Here is a 19,312-nt window from a genome sequence, read left to right as displayed (position 1 = left end):
TCATTTAAGGTGGCCTGCTTGGCCCATTGTTCCTTCTGTGAAGCAGCTCCCACTATGTAGAATAGGCTCCCTGAGGAGCTAGACCATCGCGTCTTCAGAAGTTTTTAAGAGGCCTTGTAAGGCCATTTTATATGTGAGTGCTTATAATGGTCTTTGAGCTACAGACATTTTCTTGGGGAGGGGAGTTAATTTGGGGGAGGATTATATTTTTACTCTTGGAACTTTATGTTACCTTGGGTTACATGGGAAAGATGGGCTATAAAAAAACAAATCAGCGTCCCTAAATAGAAAATTTCCTTTATAGCTGTTGCTGGACGCGGGAGCCAAAGTAGAAGGTTCTTTGGAACAAGGAGATGAAAACTATTCTGAAACTCCTTTGCAACTTGCAGCAGCTGCTGGTAAGGTTTTTTGTATCAAAGTGTTTCTTTGCTATTTGGTTTAAGGAGATCAGAAGTCCTCATTAAAACAATACCCTAGTTGTTATTCTTCAAGAGCCAGTTTGGTGAAGTGGTTAAGAGCAGTGAACTCTAATCTGGAGAACCGCATTTGATCCCCCACTCCTCCACATGCAGCCAGCTGGATGACCATGGCTTAGTCGCAATTCTCTCAGAACTCTCTCAGTCCCACCTACCTCACAAGGTGTCTGTTGTGGGGAGAAGAAAGGAAGGTGATTGTAAGCTTCTCCAAGACGCCTTCAGCTAGTGAAGGGCAGGGTATAATACCAACTCTTCTTCTTCTACAGGTAATTTTGAGCTGGTCAGCTTGCTTTTGGAACGAGGTGCTGACCCTATGATTGGAACCATGTATCGGAATGGGATTTCCATGACTCCTCAAGGTGACATGAACTCCTTTAGCCAAGCCGCTGCTCATGGACACAGGTAAACAACACTAGCAAAGTGGGTTGTATGATCAGTACTCATGGGATGAGGTTAATAAGTGCAAAAGGTGTGAACAGTGTTATTCTCTAATACAGAATTTCTACAGAGATAGCATTTTATCACTCCCTCCCATCCCAACGCTGGCTTTAAAAATAAGCATATGTTAAAGGGTTAGGCAGATTCATGGATAATAAGCCCATAAGTAGTTATGTGTTTGACAGTGAAGTTGAACCTTCATATTTAGTAGCCAGTGCACCTACAAGATCCTGTGGTCAAACAGCAGCAGAGATTTTTATTTCAAGTTTGTGATCTCCCAGAAGCATTTGGCCAGTCACTGCTGGGGAAAGTGTGCTGGACTAGATGAACCTGTAGTCTGTTCCAACATTATTCTTCCTAAGTTATTTTAATAAAGTGTCTGCTGAAGGCAGGATGCATATTCCCTGTCACTATCTTCTGGAAAAAAAGTGAAGATGTTGGTGATGTCAGGGTTCATACATGTGTCTGAATCAGATTTCCTCCTTAGCTGTTCTGGGCAGCAACTCCTAGTATAATATTATTATGCTTGGAGAAGATATGGAGCTATGGAAACCTGGGCCACTTCCACAGGCAAAGGCACAGTGAGTTAAGGACTCTTGGCCCTTGCAGAACAAAATAATCTAACACAAGTCATGGCTAAGAAGCTTGGCAAATGGACTCAAGCATTAGGAGAAAGTGAGATCCAGGACTGAGATCCAGCACTGATCTCAGGGAGCTATGAAGGATCTTTTCAGTCTAAAGAACAGGTTGGACTTAGCTGAATGCAGAACTCCAGAATTGCCAACTTTGGAGAAAGCAGCTGAGACGAGACAAGGCAGCTGAGAATGAGACAAGGGATGACTCATAACAAGTAGAGTCTGTTTAAGGTGGCAATAAGCATGCCAGAGAAGGACATGTCTTGTACATGTGTGAGACTGAGAAAGAGAGATCTAGGACTGGTTCATACATGCATGTGTTTCAGTAGAATATTCAACACTAACAGTGCAATCCTAAGGAAAGTTACTCCAGTCTAAGCCCATTCAGTTCAATGGGCTTAGACTGGAGTAACTCTCTTTAGGATTGCACTTTAAATGACTGAATGTGTGAACTGTGTCCACCAAAAAGCATTACCGCTGAAGTTGACAATGAGAAATATTAAAGTTCTTTCTGTGGAGTGCGATCTGTACTGAATAAACATGTGTAAGACAGTGTGCGTGATAATGGGGACAAAGCTTATGCTCATACAGTTTTAATATGCATAGTATGTGCCCATGTTATGGGGCACATATGCTCAGGGTGGTGATAATGGTGAAGCAAGTGCATTCAATCCCAGATGGTCCAGGACCAGTGTATTCGATCCTTTTCTTCCTCTGTGTACATTGTCCTGTATTCATCTACATTATGTGGCTGTTTATACATATGAATAATCAAAGGATAAACATACATTTATGAACCATCTTCTAGAGCAGGGGTGGCCAAGGGTAGCTCTCCGGATGTTTTTTTTTTGCCTACAACTCCCATCAGCCCAAGCCAGCATGGCCAATGACTGGGGTTGATGGGAGTTGTAGGCAAAAAAACATCTGGAGAGCTACCCTTGGCCACCCCTGTCCTAGAGAAAAGGAATGTCTATGCAAGGTGTACAGGAGGTTAGCTTGCAGAAGGGCCAAATGAAAGTCTAATGCTGCCATTGATCCACAAAACCAAATCCCTGAAGAATTCTTTCCCATTGTCACCAATCCATCTTTTCTCCTTTACTCCCTGAACTTTAGTTCCTGCATTTGATACTGATGAAACTCTTCTTCCACTCCCTCCTAAGTGTTTTATTCTATCAGGGGCTGATTGACACCACATTAAAAAAAACAATTCAGCTGTCAAAACTCCTGTGTCAGATTTGTATATCTGTGCAACACATGTGCCCTTTGGGTACCCAAGCAGATAGTAGAATTGCATGGCACATGGTCAATTTCTGGGCCTTCTCACATCCACCGCATAAATTTGAGATTCTCAGGAATTCAAATTATTTGTCTAATAGTCAGTTATATAATGAATATTGTCCAGAATAGCAGTAAATCAACAGCTTTACCTGTAGCATGGATTACATTTTTGTGGCAGCCTCATATTGTACAAAAGTGAAGACAGGCATAACATTTACAGACCATAGGGAGCAGTTCGGACATACCCTTGCTGTGTTCAGTGAACACATGCCTTTCTTCTTCCAGGCTTCAGCTTAATCCAGCAAGTGTGCAGAAAAATCTGCCTATAAGCAGTGCTGATTGGCTAGCACCCCTATTGTCACCTCCCTGAACCACACAGCAGTTTGCAACTGTTCTTAGATGTTTCATTTAAAAAAAAATAAAAACAAAGGATGAATGTGTAAATAAATAAATTTGTGCTATGCTTTAAATAAAAGAAGGTAGCCCACTTGAAACAGTGGAGAGGGACAAGACAGATGGCAAACTCCAGTATTCAACTTGATACATCCATTATGTAAATTGCCAGGCCAGCAGAAAACTAGATTCCATTCCATTATGTAAATTACCAGGCCAGCTTGGGAGCCACATGTGGCTTTTTCACATATTATGACTGTGATCACACACACTAAATAATGCACTTTCAATCCACTTTCAGTGCACTTTCCAACTGGATTTTACTGTGTGAACTGGCAAAATCCAGTTGGAAAGTGCATTGAAAGTGGATCGAAAGTGCATTATTTAGTGTGTGTGATCACAGCCATTGTGTAACTCTTGAAGCCCCCACTGCCCTGTCATGTGGCTTGAAGAAGGCATTTGTCTCTTTAAATCACCTCTCCAAGCCAAGCCATCTGGTGGCTTGGAGAATACATTTAAAGTTAAAGTTGCTTTCTTTTCATCTCTCTCCCTCCCCATCTATTTGTTTTCCTTCCTTCCTCAAACATTTGACACTTATTCTATATGGCTCTTACATTAAACAAATTTGGCCACCCCTACTTTAGACACAATGTCTGTCTTTACCACCAAGAACTCTGGATTGTGTTGTCATCTGGATGTGGCAACAATTACACTGCATGCCATAAAGTACACATCATCTTGATCAACAGAAGACGTATCTTCTTCCTTCCCTGTAGAGATATATATAAACACATACATACACAATTTAGCCCAATTGCTCTGGATACATTGCTTATTCTATCCCCCACAGGACTGAACATGTGCAGCTAGCAAGATCTAAGCATATAAGGTAGGTGGGAGGTAAGGGAGAAGATGCACACTGGATTTGATTGATTGCTTCTAATAGTACATCAATTGGGAGCAACTCCATCGAATTTTAATGGCATCACACAGGTGTAAAATCTGTTGATGAACAAGAGTATGGAGTCTGCACTTTAGATGATGGACCTTGCAGCTGCAGGCCCAGTTCAAATAATAACTGTGCAAAAAGCAAATTACAAAGCATTGCTTGTAAGCTGGTTTGCTAGATATAGTTAGATGAACTAACTAGATTAAGCTTCAGCTAGACAACTGATAGCTCCGGCTTCACTGTTAACAATTCCAACCTGGTGGCCTTTCCCCCTTTCTCTCTTTCTGCCTTGTGATTGACAGAAATGTGTTTCGTAAGCTGCTTGCTCAGCCAGAGAAGGAGAAAAGCGACATCCTGTCCCTGGAGGAGATACTGGCTGAGGGAACTGATTTGGCAGACGGTGCTCCAGCTCCTTTATGTGCCAGCCGCAACAGCAAGGCCAAGCTGAAAGCTCTGAAAGAAGCTATGTATCACAGCGCTGAACATGGTTATGTGGATGTGACCATTGACATCCGGAGCATAGGTCAGTCTCAGTTGCCTCTGTACTTTCTCTCTCAAGAGGGAAGACTGTCAGAAGTGTGGTTTGATGGGGAGGGGCCTCTGTCAGTCACACAAACAATTTTTGGTATGTTCCTGATTTCTTGTCAAGGTTTTTTAAAAAAACCAAACAAACCCCAACCAGGCAACTTTTAAATATTGTCTGAGAATGCAGAAAAACACTGAAATCTTGAAACAAAACTTAACAACACTAAAAAAATTATCTTTCCTTTCACACTTTGAGATCAGTTATTTGGGAATCATCTCCTGTATTTGAACCTGGTGATGTTAATTTTCAGGCCTGATCATATTGAAGCACAGGCTCAGATGTTGTTATCATGAACACTGCTGGCTTTTTTTTTTTTCCTTACTAATGTGAATTTTCTTTTTGCCTCTCTCATGAACGGTGCACATTTTTATCTACAAATATCTCTTGTATACCAATGCCAGCAGGCTGTAGTGCATGCTTACAATTAGTGCAGAGATCTCTCCACAATACTGGAATCCTTTCTTAACAATTCTGATCTTAGGAAGACTCACTGGGGACAGGCTCAGCCAGCCCACTGAACAACTTGCTATCAGGGCCAGCCAGCCCACTAGGCAAATTAGGCATTTGCCTAGGGTGCCGGCAGGGTGGGGACGTCAGATTTGGCCCTCCCCCCTCTCCATGCCCTAGACAAATCCCTCGTTTGCCTGAGGCCTGTGCTTCCCAGCCTCCTCCTCCCTCCCTTCCTCCCCATTTCAATGCCCGGGAAGGGGTGGTGGAGCGCCGTGCTTCTTGACTATTTAAAGCCCCGTAGCCGATCAGCTGGTAAAAAAGGCACTGGAGGCTTGTAGCTCCTGTGCCAGCCCTCTGGCATGATCACTATCATCAGTGTGGGGTTGAGGGGGAAGCAGCAGTGGGAAAGATGAGTGAGCCACCAAAAGAGCAGCCGCCACCACTGCCTCAACCCCTTCCTTCTTGGATCACATGGGAAGGAAGGGGGGAGGAGGCAGTGGCGGCAGGCACTCTTTCAGCAGCTCGCTGGTCCTTCCCACTGCTGCTGCCCCCTCAACCCTGCACTAATGATAGTGATTGCATGGCATAGGAGTCGTGAGAACACTGGAGCCATTTTACCTGCCAATCAGCTGAACAGAGGAGGGGGGGGGGGACTTTAAATAGCTTGGGAAGCATGGTGCTCCACTGCTTCTTCCCAGGCATTGAAATGGGGGGGGGGAGGCTAGGGAGCCAGGGAAGGATCCTGTAGCCCTCAAGCCACCAGGGCCCTCACTTGTCCCCCGTGCCAGCAGCGGGGCAGGCACCGTGGAGGGGGGCGGCAGGCAGTGAGTCTGCCTGGGGCGCCATGTGCCCTAGGGCCAGCCCTGCTTGCTAGCATCCAACTGGTATAACTCACCCAGGCCTGACTGCTTGCTGTTGTTCAACAGCAGCCACCCTCAAAATAAAGTGTGGTGTAGCGTCAGAGTTTCAGACTAGAATCTGGGAGACCCAGATTCACATCCCCAGTCTGCCATGGAAGCTCACTGGGTAACCTTGGGCCATTTACCTACCTTTCGCTTAATCTATATCATAGTGTTTTTGTAAGGATAAAATGGAGGAGAGAATGATATAAGTTGCTTTGAGTGCCCATTGTATAGAAAGCTGGAGTACAAATGAAGTAAATAATAAATATAGCTCAAGATGGAGGGGAAAGATAAAACAGGTGGGTGGGAAGGAAGCAGGGAAAGGTAGATATAAGGGTTACCAGGAGGACAGGGAAAAGGAAATATGTGTGGAGGGGGATGCAGGGGAAGATGAGGTACCCTACTGTTAAATAGTGAGTTTGATGCAGTGGAGTTCAACACATGACATGCTTTATTGCTACTGCATTCAAAAAGACAACATGGCGGGGCTGAGACTCCACTTATATAACATGCAAAGAATACTCCCCTGAGTCCATACCAAATCGCTGTGGTCAATTTTCCCGCCACAACCGCTCATTGGTTCCTTCAAGTAGTATCAGTCCATCAAGGTATACTGCGGTTTCCCACAGTAGCTCAGAAGCACATGAAGCCATCGTGAAACACTAAATTCAGTACACAACACCTATGCAAGTCCTTGCAGGTTTCCCACTATGCCACTACCCCCCTCCCCTGGCAGCCAGCATTGCACAATTGGGTCATAGTTTTCCCAGGCAGAGGCTGCCTGGAGGTATGGAAGGAGGGAAAACTTAAGATGGTGGGAGATAAAAGTAAGATGGCTGGTGGTTGGGAAAGAAAGGAGGAGGCAGGAAGAGGCAAAAGACTGTGGGGGCTTTCACAGAAGGGAAAGAAGAAATAGTAGGGGAGGGGAATATGAGATGCCTCACACAAGTCCTTGAAGGTTCCCCACTTAAGTGTTTTATTTCTGACACATTTCAAAGGGGAGTTATTTTTTGTGAAGAAACAAAGTTTAATAAATCTGTGATTAATATGCATATATTCAAATATAGCACAATGTTTTAAAACAATTATGTAACACTGATATGTGTCCATAGTTGCATGCCTTTCAGAAACCGTATTTATGGGAAGGATATACTAAAATAGACCAAACAATGTCTTGTTTAAATATTTGTTAATATCAGCTTCATAATCATCAAAATATCTCAATGGTAAGTAGAATAGATAGATCTAAATATCTAAATGCAAAGGGAAGTCCTTGGATGTAATGTGATAGTTTCCATTTTTATCCCATCTAAGGACTTCCCTCCACATTTTATCCTCCCAACTCCACTAGTGGTTTAGATTGATAGGGTGTGACTAGATGAAAGTCACCCTGTAGAACAGGGATCCTCGGCCTTTTTCAGCCTGTGGGCACTTTGGAATTCTGAAACAGTGTGGTAGGCACAAGCTCAAAATGGCTGCCACAAAATGGTTGCAGCAAGAGGCAGATCCAGCTGCCAGATGGCTGCCACAGCTTATATTCAGTCACACTGTGAAGATCCTTGTGCTGTGGTGGCAACTGCTGCCAAGACAAAGTTTTTAAAAATCCACACAGCCAATCAAATCTCCAATGGCCAATCAGAAGCCTTGCTGGGCAAAAGTCACACCTCTCCCACCCACTTTCTTAACACATTTAGTGAGCACCAGGAAAGGTTTTGGTGAGCACCATGGCACCCATAGGCACTGTGCTGGGGACCCTTGTAGAAGCATCTATGTCAGATGAGGGATTTGAACCTGGGTCTTTCCAGCCTCAGATTGGATCCTATGACTCTCTTCAGCTGAACTGGATCCCATAACTGCCTTCCACCAAGACTTTCTTCAACAGAAGGAGACTTTATTCAACAAAGAAAGACTTTCTTCCATTAGAGGAAGCATTTCTCCATCCATCTTCTGTATTTCAGAAATTAGAAGTACTTCAGAAATACTGGGGTCTAAAGCTAGTTTGGAAAATTGTGACTGTAGCAGAGGAGATGGTATATATAGGATGGGACTCTAGCGTATTTTCCAAGATGGGTGTGTGTGTGCTTTCTCATTAATGGATGTTTGAGAAAGATGAAAATCTTCATGATCTTTTTTAAAAAATTAAACAGGTGTCCCATGGACTCTTCACACATGGCTTGAGTCCTTGAGAACAGCTTTTCAGCAGCACAGAAGACCTCTCATCCAGTGCTTGTTGAAAGAATTCAAATCCATTCAGGAGGAAGAATACACTGAAGAACTCGTTACACAAGGGTTGCCTTTGATGTTTGAGATCTTGAAAGCAAGCAAGGTATGCCTGTATCCACATGCTTTAATGCCACAACATAAAACTCAATTAGAAGCTCAGATACTATTTAGTTGATTGCAATTCACCTGTGTACATGCATGTAGCATTTTTTCCCTGCTCAACCCCAGATTTACAGAATACAGATTAAGGTGTGGATTGGTCCTGCCCCCCCTCAAAAAAAAGAGAAGAGCTGCTCTGACCTGGATAGCCCAGGCAAGCCTGATCTCATCAGATCATGGAAGCTTAGCAGGGTCTACTCTAGCAAGTATTTGGATGGGAACCCTCCTTGAAATACCAGTAGTTGGGAGGACAGCCACCTCTCTGAATATCCTCCAGGCCCCCAGTCACCATGACTTCCAGGTGCGCATGCACATACACACAAAAATACAAGAAAGAGAGAGAGAGATGACAATTTCCAGTCACTGCAAGGACAGCTTAATAGTGACACTGACGGTGACAAGTGGGGGCGGGGGCGGGAACAGAAGCTGAAGCCTTGTGGTAGGACTTCAGAGATGGGAAGGACAGGGCTGAGAAGTAAGTGAGCTGAAAGAATAGCCTTATCCAGCTGGTTATTTAGAGCAGCACAAAAAGGGCACTATGTTGAATGTATTTAGAACTTTTTGTTACAGTTTTCAGTTCCCAAGAATATCTTCTTGCACATTTAGTACTCTTTCTAAGGTCACCTGCACATTTTTGTTGTTGTTGCTCTGGCTTGAATGTTGTTGGGGAAGTGTTTTGTTTTCCTTCCATTTCCCCAAAGCATTATGGTGCTTCCATGTACATCCTAGGATTTCCTTGGTCTTTCCAAAATCCAATTTACTGACGTGTGTTGGCAAAAATCACAGCAAAGTCAGGATAGCAATTACATGGACAGGAAAGTCTGGACCTTCTCATTCGTGCCCACACTAGTATCATTTTTCCTGCCCTAGTTTCCATAGGAGCCATTTCCCACTGTGACCATTGTCATATCCTTGTTGTGATATGACAATCTGCCTATCAAGTTCTCTGAACTCCTAACTTTCATTTTAAAGAACCCCTGCTGTGTGGAAACATCATAGATGCTGCACTGTATTGGAAACCACAGCAGCAACAGGGAAACCTCACAAGCTGGTCCCTGTGTGGAAACTAACTCCGAGTGGGGGCTTTAGGTTGTGCCTTAGGTTTTCTGAAATACCCATTAGACAGTTACTTGGAGGGAGGGAGGGTGGAATCCAGAACTATTTGAAATTCCATGCCAAGTCTTTGTGGGGGAAACTTATATATGCCCATTCATGTTGAATCTCTTTAGATGAAGCCAGGGCAGTTTCTTTTTGATATGCACAGTATATAGATCATGTTGCTAATAAAGATGTACAGCTCAGTGGTGCTGGAGGGGAGTTGAAGGAAGATTTGAGTTAGAATATTTTGAAGGGAGTAAGTTTAAGTATATGCAATAAAGGTAAAGGTAGTTCCCTGTGCAAACAGCAGTCATTTTCGACTTTGGGGTGACGTTGCTTTCACGTTTTCACAGCAGACTTTTTACGGGGTGGTTTGCCATTGGCTTCCCCAGTCATCTACACTTCCCCCCCAGCAAGCTGGGTACTTATTTTACCGACCTTGGAAGGATGGAAGGCTGAGTCGACCTGAACCAGCTTCCTCTGGGATCGAACTCAAGTCGTGAGCAGAGGGCTCCAACTGCAGTACTGCAGCTTTACCACTCTGCGCCACAGGTCTCTGAAGTATATGCAATACTCAGGGCTTTTTTGTAGCAGGAACTCTTTTGCATATTAGGCCAAACACCCCTATAAACCAATCTAAGCCAATCCTCCTGGAGCTTACAGTAGGCCCTGTACTAAGAGCCCTGTAAGATCTTGGGGGATTGGCTACATCAGGGGTGTGTGGCCCAATATGCAAAGGAGTTCCTGCTATAAAAAAGCCCTGCACTAATGTATCAAGCCTAAACTTTGTCACTTGAAGAACATTAAATGCACAATTGCTTAGGCCAATGTAGATGTGACAGGGTGGCACCATGGGTTTTTTTCATGTATTTCTCACTGCCCCACCATAAGCATCTCAGATTTTCATTGCTTGGAAGCACTTTTCAAAACTGGAAGCAAACCAGACTGGGAGGTCATGCTTAAACTAACACCTGGGGAAAATGGGAGGTTTCACTTCTCTCACCTGAGCACTCATTTTTGTATTTTTTTTAAACTTTAGTGGAGCAGACATAGCTGTCTCGCTGTGTCAAATTGGGCCATAGTAAAATAAGAGGGAAATGAAATGTTTCCATTATATCTTAAGTATCTGGGAGATGATGAATTGCGCCATGGATCCCCCACCACCATTTCCCCTCGGTTGTCAACACTAATTGTTTCACTCTGTCAAGTGGCATAGTGTGTAGCTGTGTTGGTCTGCAGTAGACCTTAAAAACCAGCAAATAGTTATTTTTTTTAGAAAAGTTGTTACTATTATATTCCTCTGAATTCTATTCATTAAAAGCACATTATTCCTTTTATAGTACTACTTTGGTGTAGTTATGTCTGGAACAAAACAAAAGAATACCTGAAAATGAGATTTCTTAAAGAAGAAATCAAATTCAGTGAATTGTTCACATATTCACTTTATTCTGTACAGTACAGAAGCATTAAAAATTGTATGCTTTACTAAGAGTCATTCCCTTGAATTAATTTGACTACTGTGGACAAAGTTTCTAACACTTTGTGGCAAAGAGGCATAGCAACCTCTGCTTCCAACCTTTGGTTAATTTTGTCAGAGGCAAGTTCCTGTGTGTGCTTGTAGCTGTGGCATATAGTAGTACCTGTGATCATTTTCAGTACTTCTGTGTCTAAACAGTTCAGAATAACCAGGATCCGAATTCTTCATAAATGTACATCTTGCATTCTCCATATGAGAAGCGAACATCAGGTATACCTGAGTGGCATGCTAATATAGGGTTGGATCCAGCAAGCTTTTCCACTAGGGAAAAGGAGAGGAGGGATCCCCTTTGACCATCTAAAAAGGCTATGCTGAGATCCATGGAGGGTGGGGAATGTAGTAAGGAGGGAAATCAGGTGAGACTGAGTTTTAAAAGTTGCTGGACCCAACCCATAATGTGCAATTAATGAGTTTTACAATGATCGTGTATAGCAGCATGGATTCATTTGAAGACTAACATTATATATTCTTAGTCATAATTTCTGCCAAAGGATATTTCAGCAGTGGATTCACAAATGCCTATTGTTTTTGGTAAAAACAGGGGGGTGGGAGAGATGCGGAGACTTAAATTAGACATCTCATGCTCTGATGTTAGTTGTGCCCTTTTCTAGTCTGATCTCCACGGATTAGACTCTCTTCCTGGATCTGAGCCCTCTGTACACAAAGTTGAAAAAGTTCTTTTAAAGTAGAACCTTGGCATTACTCCCAGTTGCTGCTAAGGGACAATTTGTATATCACCTGTGATTAATTGTGCTGTGTTGTGGAAATGTCTTAGCATAACTCCAGCTAACATGAAAGCCGATTTTGTCAAACCGTTCATTACCTCTAACTGTTATCTCTAACCTCTTGGGCTTCCCCAGCTTGCAAATGTTGACTAATATTAATGATATATATATATACATGTTTCTTAATCATGTATGAGCAGTCTTCCAGAGCAGCACTTAATCAATTTTTATTCAGTTTATGTACTGAATTATACTAGAGAACCTACAAGAAAAGGAAAGAGCCTGTGGAAATGGCAGAGAAAATCCTGTCATTCAAGTAGGATCCCTCTGTAGACAGCTTTACAGTACCCTCCTACTTTCCTCCCACAGTTAACTACAAATTAGTTATTTTAAACACATAAGTAACTACAAGTAAGTCCCAGTGATATTTTTAGAACAGAAGTTGATTTCTGAGGACCTTATCAAAGGTTGTATTTTCCCTGAGGTTCCCCAATCCCAGTGTTTGCCCTGGTAACTTGTACAGTAAGTTGTATACATAACAGAAGTGCATTGTCAGCCCCATTTTTTATTCTCCTTCAGTGTCCCCCATATTTGTCTGCAGTGAATGTATGATGTGCTGGATGCTATCTAAGGATTCTTTTCAGTTTGGAGTGTGACAGAAAGTGCCCTAAAGTCACAGTTGATTTATGGTTACACTTAGTAGGGTTTTAAGAGCAAGAGAGGAACAGGGGTGGTTTGTCATTGCCTTCCTCTACGGAATAACCGTGGACTTCCTTGGTGGTCTCCCATCCAAGTACTAACCACAGCCAATCTGGCTTCTGAGATCAGGGCATGTGATCATGAGTGGTGGAAAGTGCCATCAAGTCACAGCTGATTGATTGCAATGCTGTAAGCAGGGCTTTTTTTCTGAAAAAAAGATGTGCTGGAACTCTCAAGAGGGAAATGAAGGAGAAACACACAGGTGCCTCTCAGAACAACCCCCCCCCCTAAAAAAAAGGTCTTCCTATGTCCAGAACTCCATTCTTCCACATTCCCCATGAAAAAAGTCCTACCTGAAGGGTTTTCAAGATAAGATGTTCAGTGATTTCCTATTGCCTACCTCTATGTAGCTACCCTGGACTTCTTTGGTGGTCTCCCATCCAAATACTAACCACCAGGGCCAACCCTGCTCAGCTTCTGAGATCTGACAAGATTAGGCTAGCCTGGGGTATGTGCTGTTTTACCACTCCCTAAATCTTTAGAACTGTGTTTCAGCATTTGGTTACAAGGTGGGGTATATCAACTCTGTCCTCTCTTGTATTTTAAGGACAGCATAAATTCTGATTCATTTTTTTAAACCTAAAAATATGTGGTCACATAGTTGCTAATTCATATATTTGTATACATGCATATCTCACTTATTATTTTAAAAGATATAACCTCATCAACCTTGAGGAATAGAAAAAAATACAGATAGTTATAGTGGCACATCCAGGTGGTTTTACTGTGAAGCGCAAGCACTGTGGAGCAAAGCCATAAATAAGTCAGTATAAACCAAGCTCATGACTGATGCTCCATCATGTAGTTTCATTGTTCTGCAGAAAAGAATGATCAAAGAAGATTAACCCAAGTACAGAGAGGACATGGGGGCAAATAGGAGATGTCTTGTGAAGCTGCAGACAGAAAGACAGACAGATGTGACCATTACATAGAACCCATAACTACTCAAGGCATGTGTTAACACCGGGATAGGCTGTCAATGGGAATCATGAGAGAGGGAGAGAAGAATTTCTCCTTGCTGGAATACCTAACAAACTCAGCAATAGAATGTTGTCCAAATGTTGAATGGGTTATTAGCTGTAGAGAACAGACATAATCCAAAGAGCCTTTAATGAGGCAAAAACTAAATGATGATGAAGAAGATACATTTGGTTTTGGTATTTTCATGTTCTATGATTCAGTTTAGTTTGGAGCAAAAAAAGTCAGAACAAAAAAGATAATATTTGTGATATTTTGGAGTTCAGAGGAAATACAGGAGCAAAATATGGATTTCTTTGCATCACAACATGGCTAATCTTGGTATTATCAGGGCTTGATGCAATGTATGAAAGCAGATGGCTTCCTATATGCACAAGGCCAGCAGTGCAATTCTGTAGACATGATCACTTTGGAACAACTGAGGTGCTCATCCAATTGTGTCATTTATCTTTGTTTTTGGTATTTCAACTGGTCTTGTTCATCACAGATGCAGTCCAGATGTTACAGTCTTCCCTTTAGGGGAGACATGACAGGAGCAAAGACTGCCAACTGATGCTAGTTTCCCAGTTACCTAAACAAGCCGATCTTTGTCCACATGGAAGAGGGAGAATTCTAATACAAGCTCATTTTCCAACAGATAATAAAAATGAGCTTGGAGCAACACATCCTTTTTCTAAATTTTATTTCAAAGGGATGGCAGGTAATGAACAAGCATGGATAAAGCAAAACAGTCTCTAAGGCAGTCCTTTTCAGGCTCTCTGCCTGTCACATTTTAGTCCATCCTTTTTGTGAGTAAAAGTCAATGAATGTTCTAACATTCCGTCAATGTTTTAGACTTCCAGTCCAGCAGAGTTAATTTAAGCAATTCCAGCAGAGCAATTTTGATTTTCAAAGGGGCATCTGAACCTCAAGTGCTATGCAGATATCTATTCTCAAGAATGCAGTCAAAGTTCATCGAGAGGAATAAGTCTATCACAGTTCAAAATGAAATTTTCTTAAGTCTTGGCAAGCGTGGCTACCACACTGAGAGTTCTGAAATTTGGCCAGCTTTGTCACTTATTACTCATCTTTATTCACCAAAGGAAAGGAGAACAGGCTATGCGGATTCAGTGGAGAGTGGAAGCATTGCTCCCAGATGACCAGTTGCTTAACAAGACAATGGAGTTATTAAGTATGGTAGTCTACGCTGCCTAATAAAGGCTGCTGTCTTGGATTTTAAAAATCTGGATTGGGGAATGGTTCTCTTGTCTAGTACTTCTATTTTAGTGAACCACATGGCTCAGTCCTTGTCTTGGACTGTGGACGTACCACATTTATATATATTAGGACACAATCTTGAGCAACAGAGAGCTCTTTCTGTTCACCTTTTCTGCTGCTGCTGGCCTGGTTTACTGCTGAAAGACAGAGGCCTCCATCAAACACAGCTAGTCTGTAGAGCCTATCCAAGGCCTGCAGGCTTGGGAGCAAGAATGTTCTTCTTTTAATGATTTGTCTGATACTCCCTTCAAAACTTGGGTGGAAAATTCAACATGAATAACATCTTGACAGCTTCTCTTGTTCCCTTAATTTTGTTGAACCATCCTTTGTGAGTTGTGCTCATGTATTGTCTTTAGCATACCCATATTCCTTTGTGAAGCTTCACAACCAGGCACAGTAAATCATCAGGCCTCTTTGCTGAGGAAAGCACCGCTCTTGACAATACAGCTCTTTTGCCCCTGCTTTCTTCCACAGTTCCATTGAACAGAGGCATATTCTGCTGCAAAATACCATCACTTCAGGAATGAGACATTTTATTCTCAAGCACAGGATAGCTTTGGCTTGTCTCTGTGTTCTTCCATCTGTTTCATTAGAAGGGAGATACCCTGGTGTGCCACTTCAGGAGCTAGGGTTGCCAATCCCCACGTGGGGGCAGGGGATCCCCCGGTTTGGAGACCCTCCCCCTGCTTCAGGGTCATCAGAAAGTGGGGGGAGGGGAGGGAAATGTCTGCTGGGAACTCTGTTATTCCCTATGGAGATTTATTCCCATAGAAAATTATGGAGAATTGATCTGCGGGTATCTGGGGCTCTGGGGGGGGCTGTTTTTGGGGTAGAGGCACCAAATTTTCAGTATAGCATCTAGTGCCTCTCCCCAAAATACCCGCCAAGTTTCAAAAGGATTTAACCAGGGGGTCCAATTCTATGAGCCCCAAAAGAAGGTGCCCCTACCCTTCATTATTTCCTATGGAAGGACGGAATTGAAAAGGTGTGCCGTCCCTTTAAATGTGATGGCCGGAACTCCCTTTGGAGTTCAATCATGCTTGTCACAGCCTTGACCTTGGCTCCACCCCTAATGTCTCCTGGCTCCACCCCCAAAGTCTCCTGGCTCCACCCCCAAAGTCCCCAGATATTTCTTGAAATGGACTTGGCAACCCTATCAGGAGCACTTATACTGTGGAAATTGAAACAGCTGGACATATGCTGCTGCATTGCCCCTTTTATAATAATAATAATAATAATAATCTTAGATATATGTTTATTATGCCCAACCTCCAAAAAAATCCTGGGAAGATCAGAGGAATGGTATACTTCTTTCTTTTTGAAGGCAATGAATGGGTAACCTGGCCCCACTGATGGACCTTCTGATGGCACCTGGGTTTTTTTGGTAACTGAGTGACACAGAGCGTTGGACTCGATGGGCCACTGGCCTGATCCAACATGGCTTCTCTTATGTTCTTAATCTGGAACTGTACCGGTAGCTATGATATCACTAAGCTTTTCTTGCTGAGTTTGCAAACTTGCCAAGAGCTCAGTCACATTTTAATTGTCCATGAACAGGTTACTTTCATCTTGGACAGTTAGTTGAAGCAGTTACAGAAAAAGGTGGATTAGCCGTTTTTTAATAGAGGCTAAAAGCTGAGATTGGTTTTATTTTGCCTTATCAGATGTATATCATATGATCTTGCAGATTATTTTATTCAGTACCTGCTGTTTATCTCCTATTTAGTTTTGAACAAGTCAGTTATCTAGGTAACATCACAAGATTATGTTAGATAATCAGCACTTATCTCTTATTTAGTTACGAACCAATCCATTATCTAACTAATGCCACATTATTGTGGTAGACAAGATTTAGAGATAAGAACTGATATTTCTCTATAAATATGTGCTCCTGTGACAAGCAAATCAGATTTCTTTGGATGGAAGTTTTAGAAGAAGAATAGATGAAATTACTTGTGGATAACCTGGGCTTTGTTATATTCCCTAAAAACAATGAGACAGCTGAAATCAGATTTGCTTTTAAAACTGTTACTTGCAAAAAGCAATGCTAGGCACTTTGATAATTTTAGCATGTATTTTCACAGTAATCATAGGGTTAACTTTTTATATTTGTATTTCATCCTGTCAAGCTCAATAAAGAAAATAAAATAAAATCTTAATAAAAGATAAAAATTTTTGCAGGTGTTCTATCTGGTTTGCTGGCTACATTAAAAGAACCATGCTCATCCCCTTATTCTTTTGTATTATTAGAATTAAAGGTTGCAAATCACCCTTTAATAAGATGAATCCAGGAGAACTCTGTTGCTAAACCTTTTTTTCAGAGGCAAAGCCATTTTATGTGTTAAGTTCAGGTTCTCTGATGGGATATATGGGAGTGAATCTTTTGCTATAGAACCTCAGATAGAGTTGACAGATTCTGTGCAGGCACCAGAGGCTTCCAAGGTACAGTGTTAGTTCAGTGACATATATTTGCTTTTATATATATATATATTTAATGGAAACATTAATATGTGTTTTCTTCTCCTCATCCATGAGCATAATAAATCACTGATGGACTGATTGAAGATTATAGTCAATGATTTCAAAAGTATGAGTGGCAAACTAACTGGAAATTAAAGCAAGAATGGCTGCCCATATTGAAAGTGAAATATTGTGAAGGTTGTGTGTGCATTTGTGTGGAGAGGATGTGAAGGTTGGGAACTAATTAAAGAGGCACAGGGGTATGTGGCTAGGATTCTGTGAGTTCTGAGGAATCTCCTTTGGGATTTGCCACAGAGATGTTTCATTGCCATTGAGCCCCCACAGAACAAATGTACTCCAAAGCACAGATCAGGTTTTTTTAGAGATTACTTGCAAAGGAATATTCATGGTGCAAGCTGATTACCACTCCTGACTGTGGGATCTTCCCAAACTCTCCTAATTTCTATTCAATATTACTAGCACATAATGAAGTTTCAGTACAGCACTGGTGTAGAGCACTTAGCATCAAAAAGGATTTCATTGGGAAACACAGAAAAAAACTTCTTTAAAAAAGAAAAGAATCTAAAAGATAAACATATTTCTAACCTCTCCTCTGACTCTAAAATTATAGAAATAGATTATCTGGCCATAAAATGTTACTGTATTAAAATTAGTTTATCCATTTGCAAAAATCAGTTTATTTACAACCTTTCTGAGAGTTCCCCCTCTTCCTCACCACTTTCCTTGTCCATTGAATAGTAGGTGCAGCTGCATAACAATCCCTGGATTAGGAGAGTGGGCAGCCAGCCAGCCACCAGGGGCTTTGCCACGCCTCCAGCAGTCCTCATTAACCCCTGGATAAGCCTTTTACATATGGATAAGGGATAGGGTTGCCAGGTAGCTTCGTCTTGCCAGCAGGGGGGGTGGGATTTGGGGGGCAATCTGGGGGTGGGTGGGGATGTCAGTGACACGCTGATGACACCTCTGGAAGTTACGTCATTGTGTCACAATTGGGGCGACACTCTGCTTTTTGAGCAAAACTCTGGTAAAAATGGCTACAATGGTTTCACCCAAATGGTTTCACCCAAAAAGTAGAATGTTACCCCTGGCATCACCAAAGTGATGATGTCATTTCTGGAAGTGATGACAGCACATCACCGACCTCACATGGGAACGTTTGTTTGGGGGTGGGAGCCACAACATTGGGAGTCCCCCGTCCCCACTGGGCAAATGGAAACCCTAATAAGGTACATATTAATAGCATCTCCCTACATACATATCTATGATCTTCCTTCATGGAGGCAGGCAGGAACCCTTCCCGATTCCAAAAGGATACTCCTGAGGCAGATTTTTGCTGTAAGATTATTGGCCAATCAAGATCAGTGTTTAGTGCTACTTAGGTACACATTTTGTTTTACCCAGGTTATATTTGAGTTCCCCACTATATTTTTCAGTCAGAAGTGATATTTCCCTTAATTCTGGCACAAATGGTACCCAATTCAGATATTCTTTTCAATCAACTGAAGGGGAAATTAAATCTGCCAGGTTTCATTATTTGTTACAGAAGGCAAATGGGTCAGGAGGGAGATAAATGTTTTTTAATGATAAATGGACCCACCATCCTTTTGATTCCTCAGGCTAGCTGGAAGTGGGTTTGAAAAGACAGTGGATGTGAGAGAGGTTGCTTGGGACACAACTGTTGTTTCCTGCAGAGTGGCTAAACAGAATGTTTTTCTTGAGATGCAGACTTAGTTTTAATTTATCCACATGTAACTTTCCTAGGGCTGATCTTTTTCAGATAAATAACATGCTAGAAACAATCTGTTAATTCCATGTCGAATTGCAGGCCTGATATGCAGAAAAGTCTTGATATGTAAAAAGAGCCCTTCTCTTCAATATTTTAGTTTTCCAGGAAGGTTTTATGTGGGGGGGGGGCAGCATTTCAGAAGTGAATTCTTTTGCCTGTGATCAGAAATGGAACAAGAGGGATCATAATGTGATTTTTGTTT

General features: G+C 42.1%; 2 protein-coding genes across 2 annotated transcripts in view; both read left to right on the top strand.

Annotated features, from left to right (window-relative positions):
• The window catches only part of PWP1 (PWP1 homolog, endonuclein), a 477,381-nt gene that overhangs the window by 405,538 nt on the left and 52,531 nt on the right, over nucleotides 1-19,312 (top strand). The window lies entirely within an intron of this gene.
• ABTB3 (ankyrin repeat and BTB domain containing 3) overlaps nucleotides 1-19,312 on the top strand; it is a 350,728-nt gene that overhangs the window by 319,626 nt on the left and 11,790 nt on the right. The window contains exons 9-12 of the mRNA XM_060245557.1: nucleotides 305-398; nucleotides 743-878; nucleotides 4,472-4,692; nucleotides 8,255-8,433. Coding sequence (XP_060101540.1) covers nucleotides 305-398; nucleotides 743-878; nucleotides 4,472-4,692; nucleotides 8,255-8,433 — 630 coding nt within the window. The remainder of the gene's footprint in view (nucleotides 1-304; nucleotides 399-742; nucleotides 879-4,471; nucleotides 4,693-8,254; nucleotides 8,434-19,312) is intronic.

The sequence above is a fragment of the Heteronotia binoei genome, chromosome 8 (genome assembly GCF_032191835.1).
Source record: "Heteronotia binoei isolate CCM8104 ecotype False Entrance Well chromosome 8, APGP_CSIRO_Hbin_v1, whole genome shotgun sequence".
Lineage (NCBI taxonomy): Eukaryota > Metazoa > Chordata > Lepidosauria > Squamata > Gekkonidae > Heteronotia > Heteronotia binoei.
This window is presented reverse-complemented; position numbering and strand designations above follow the sequence as displayed.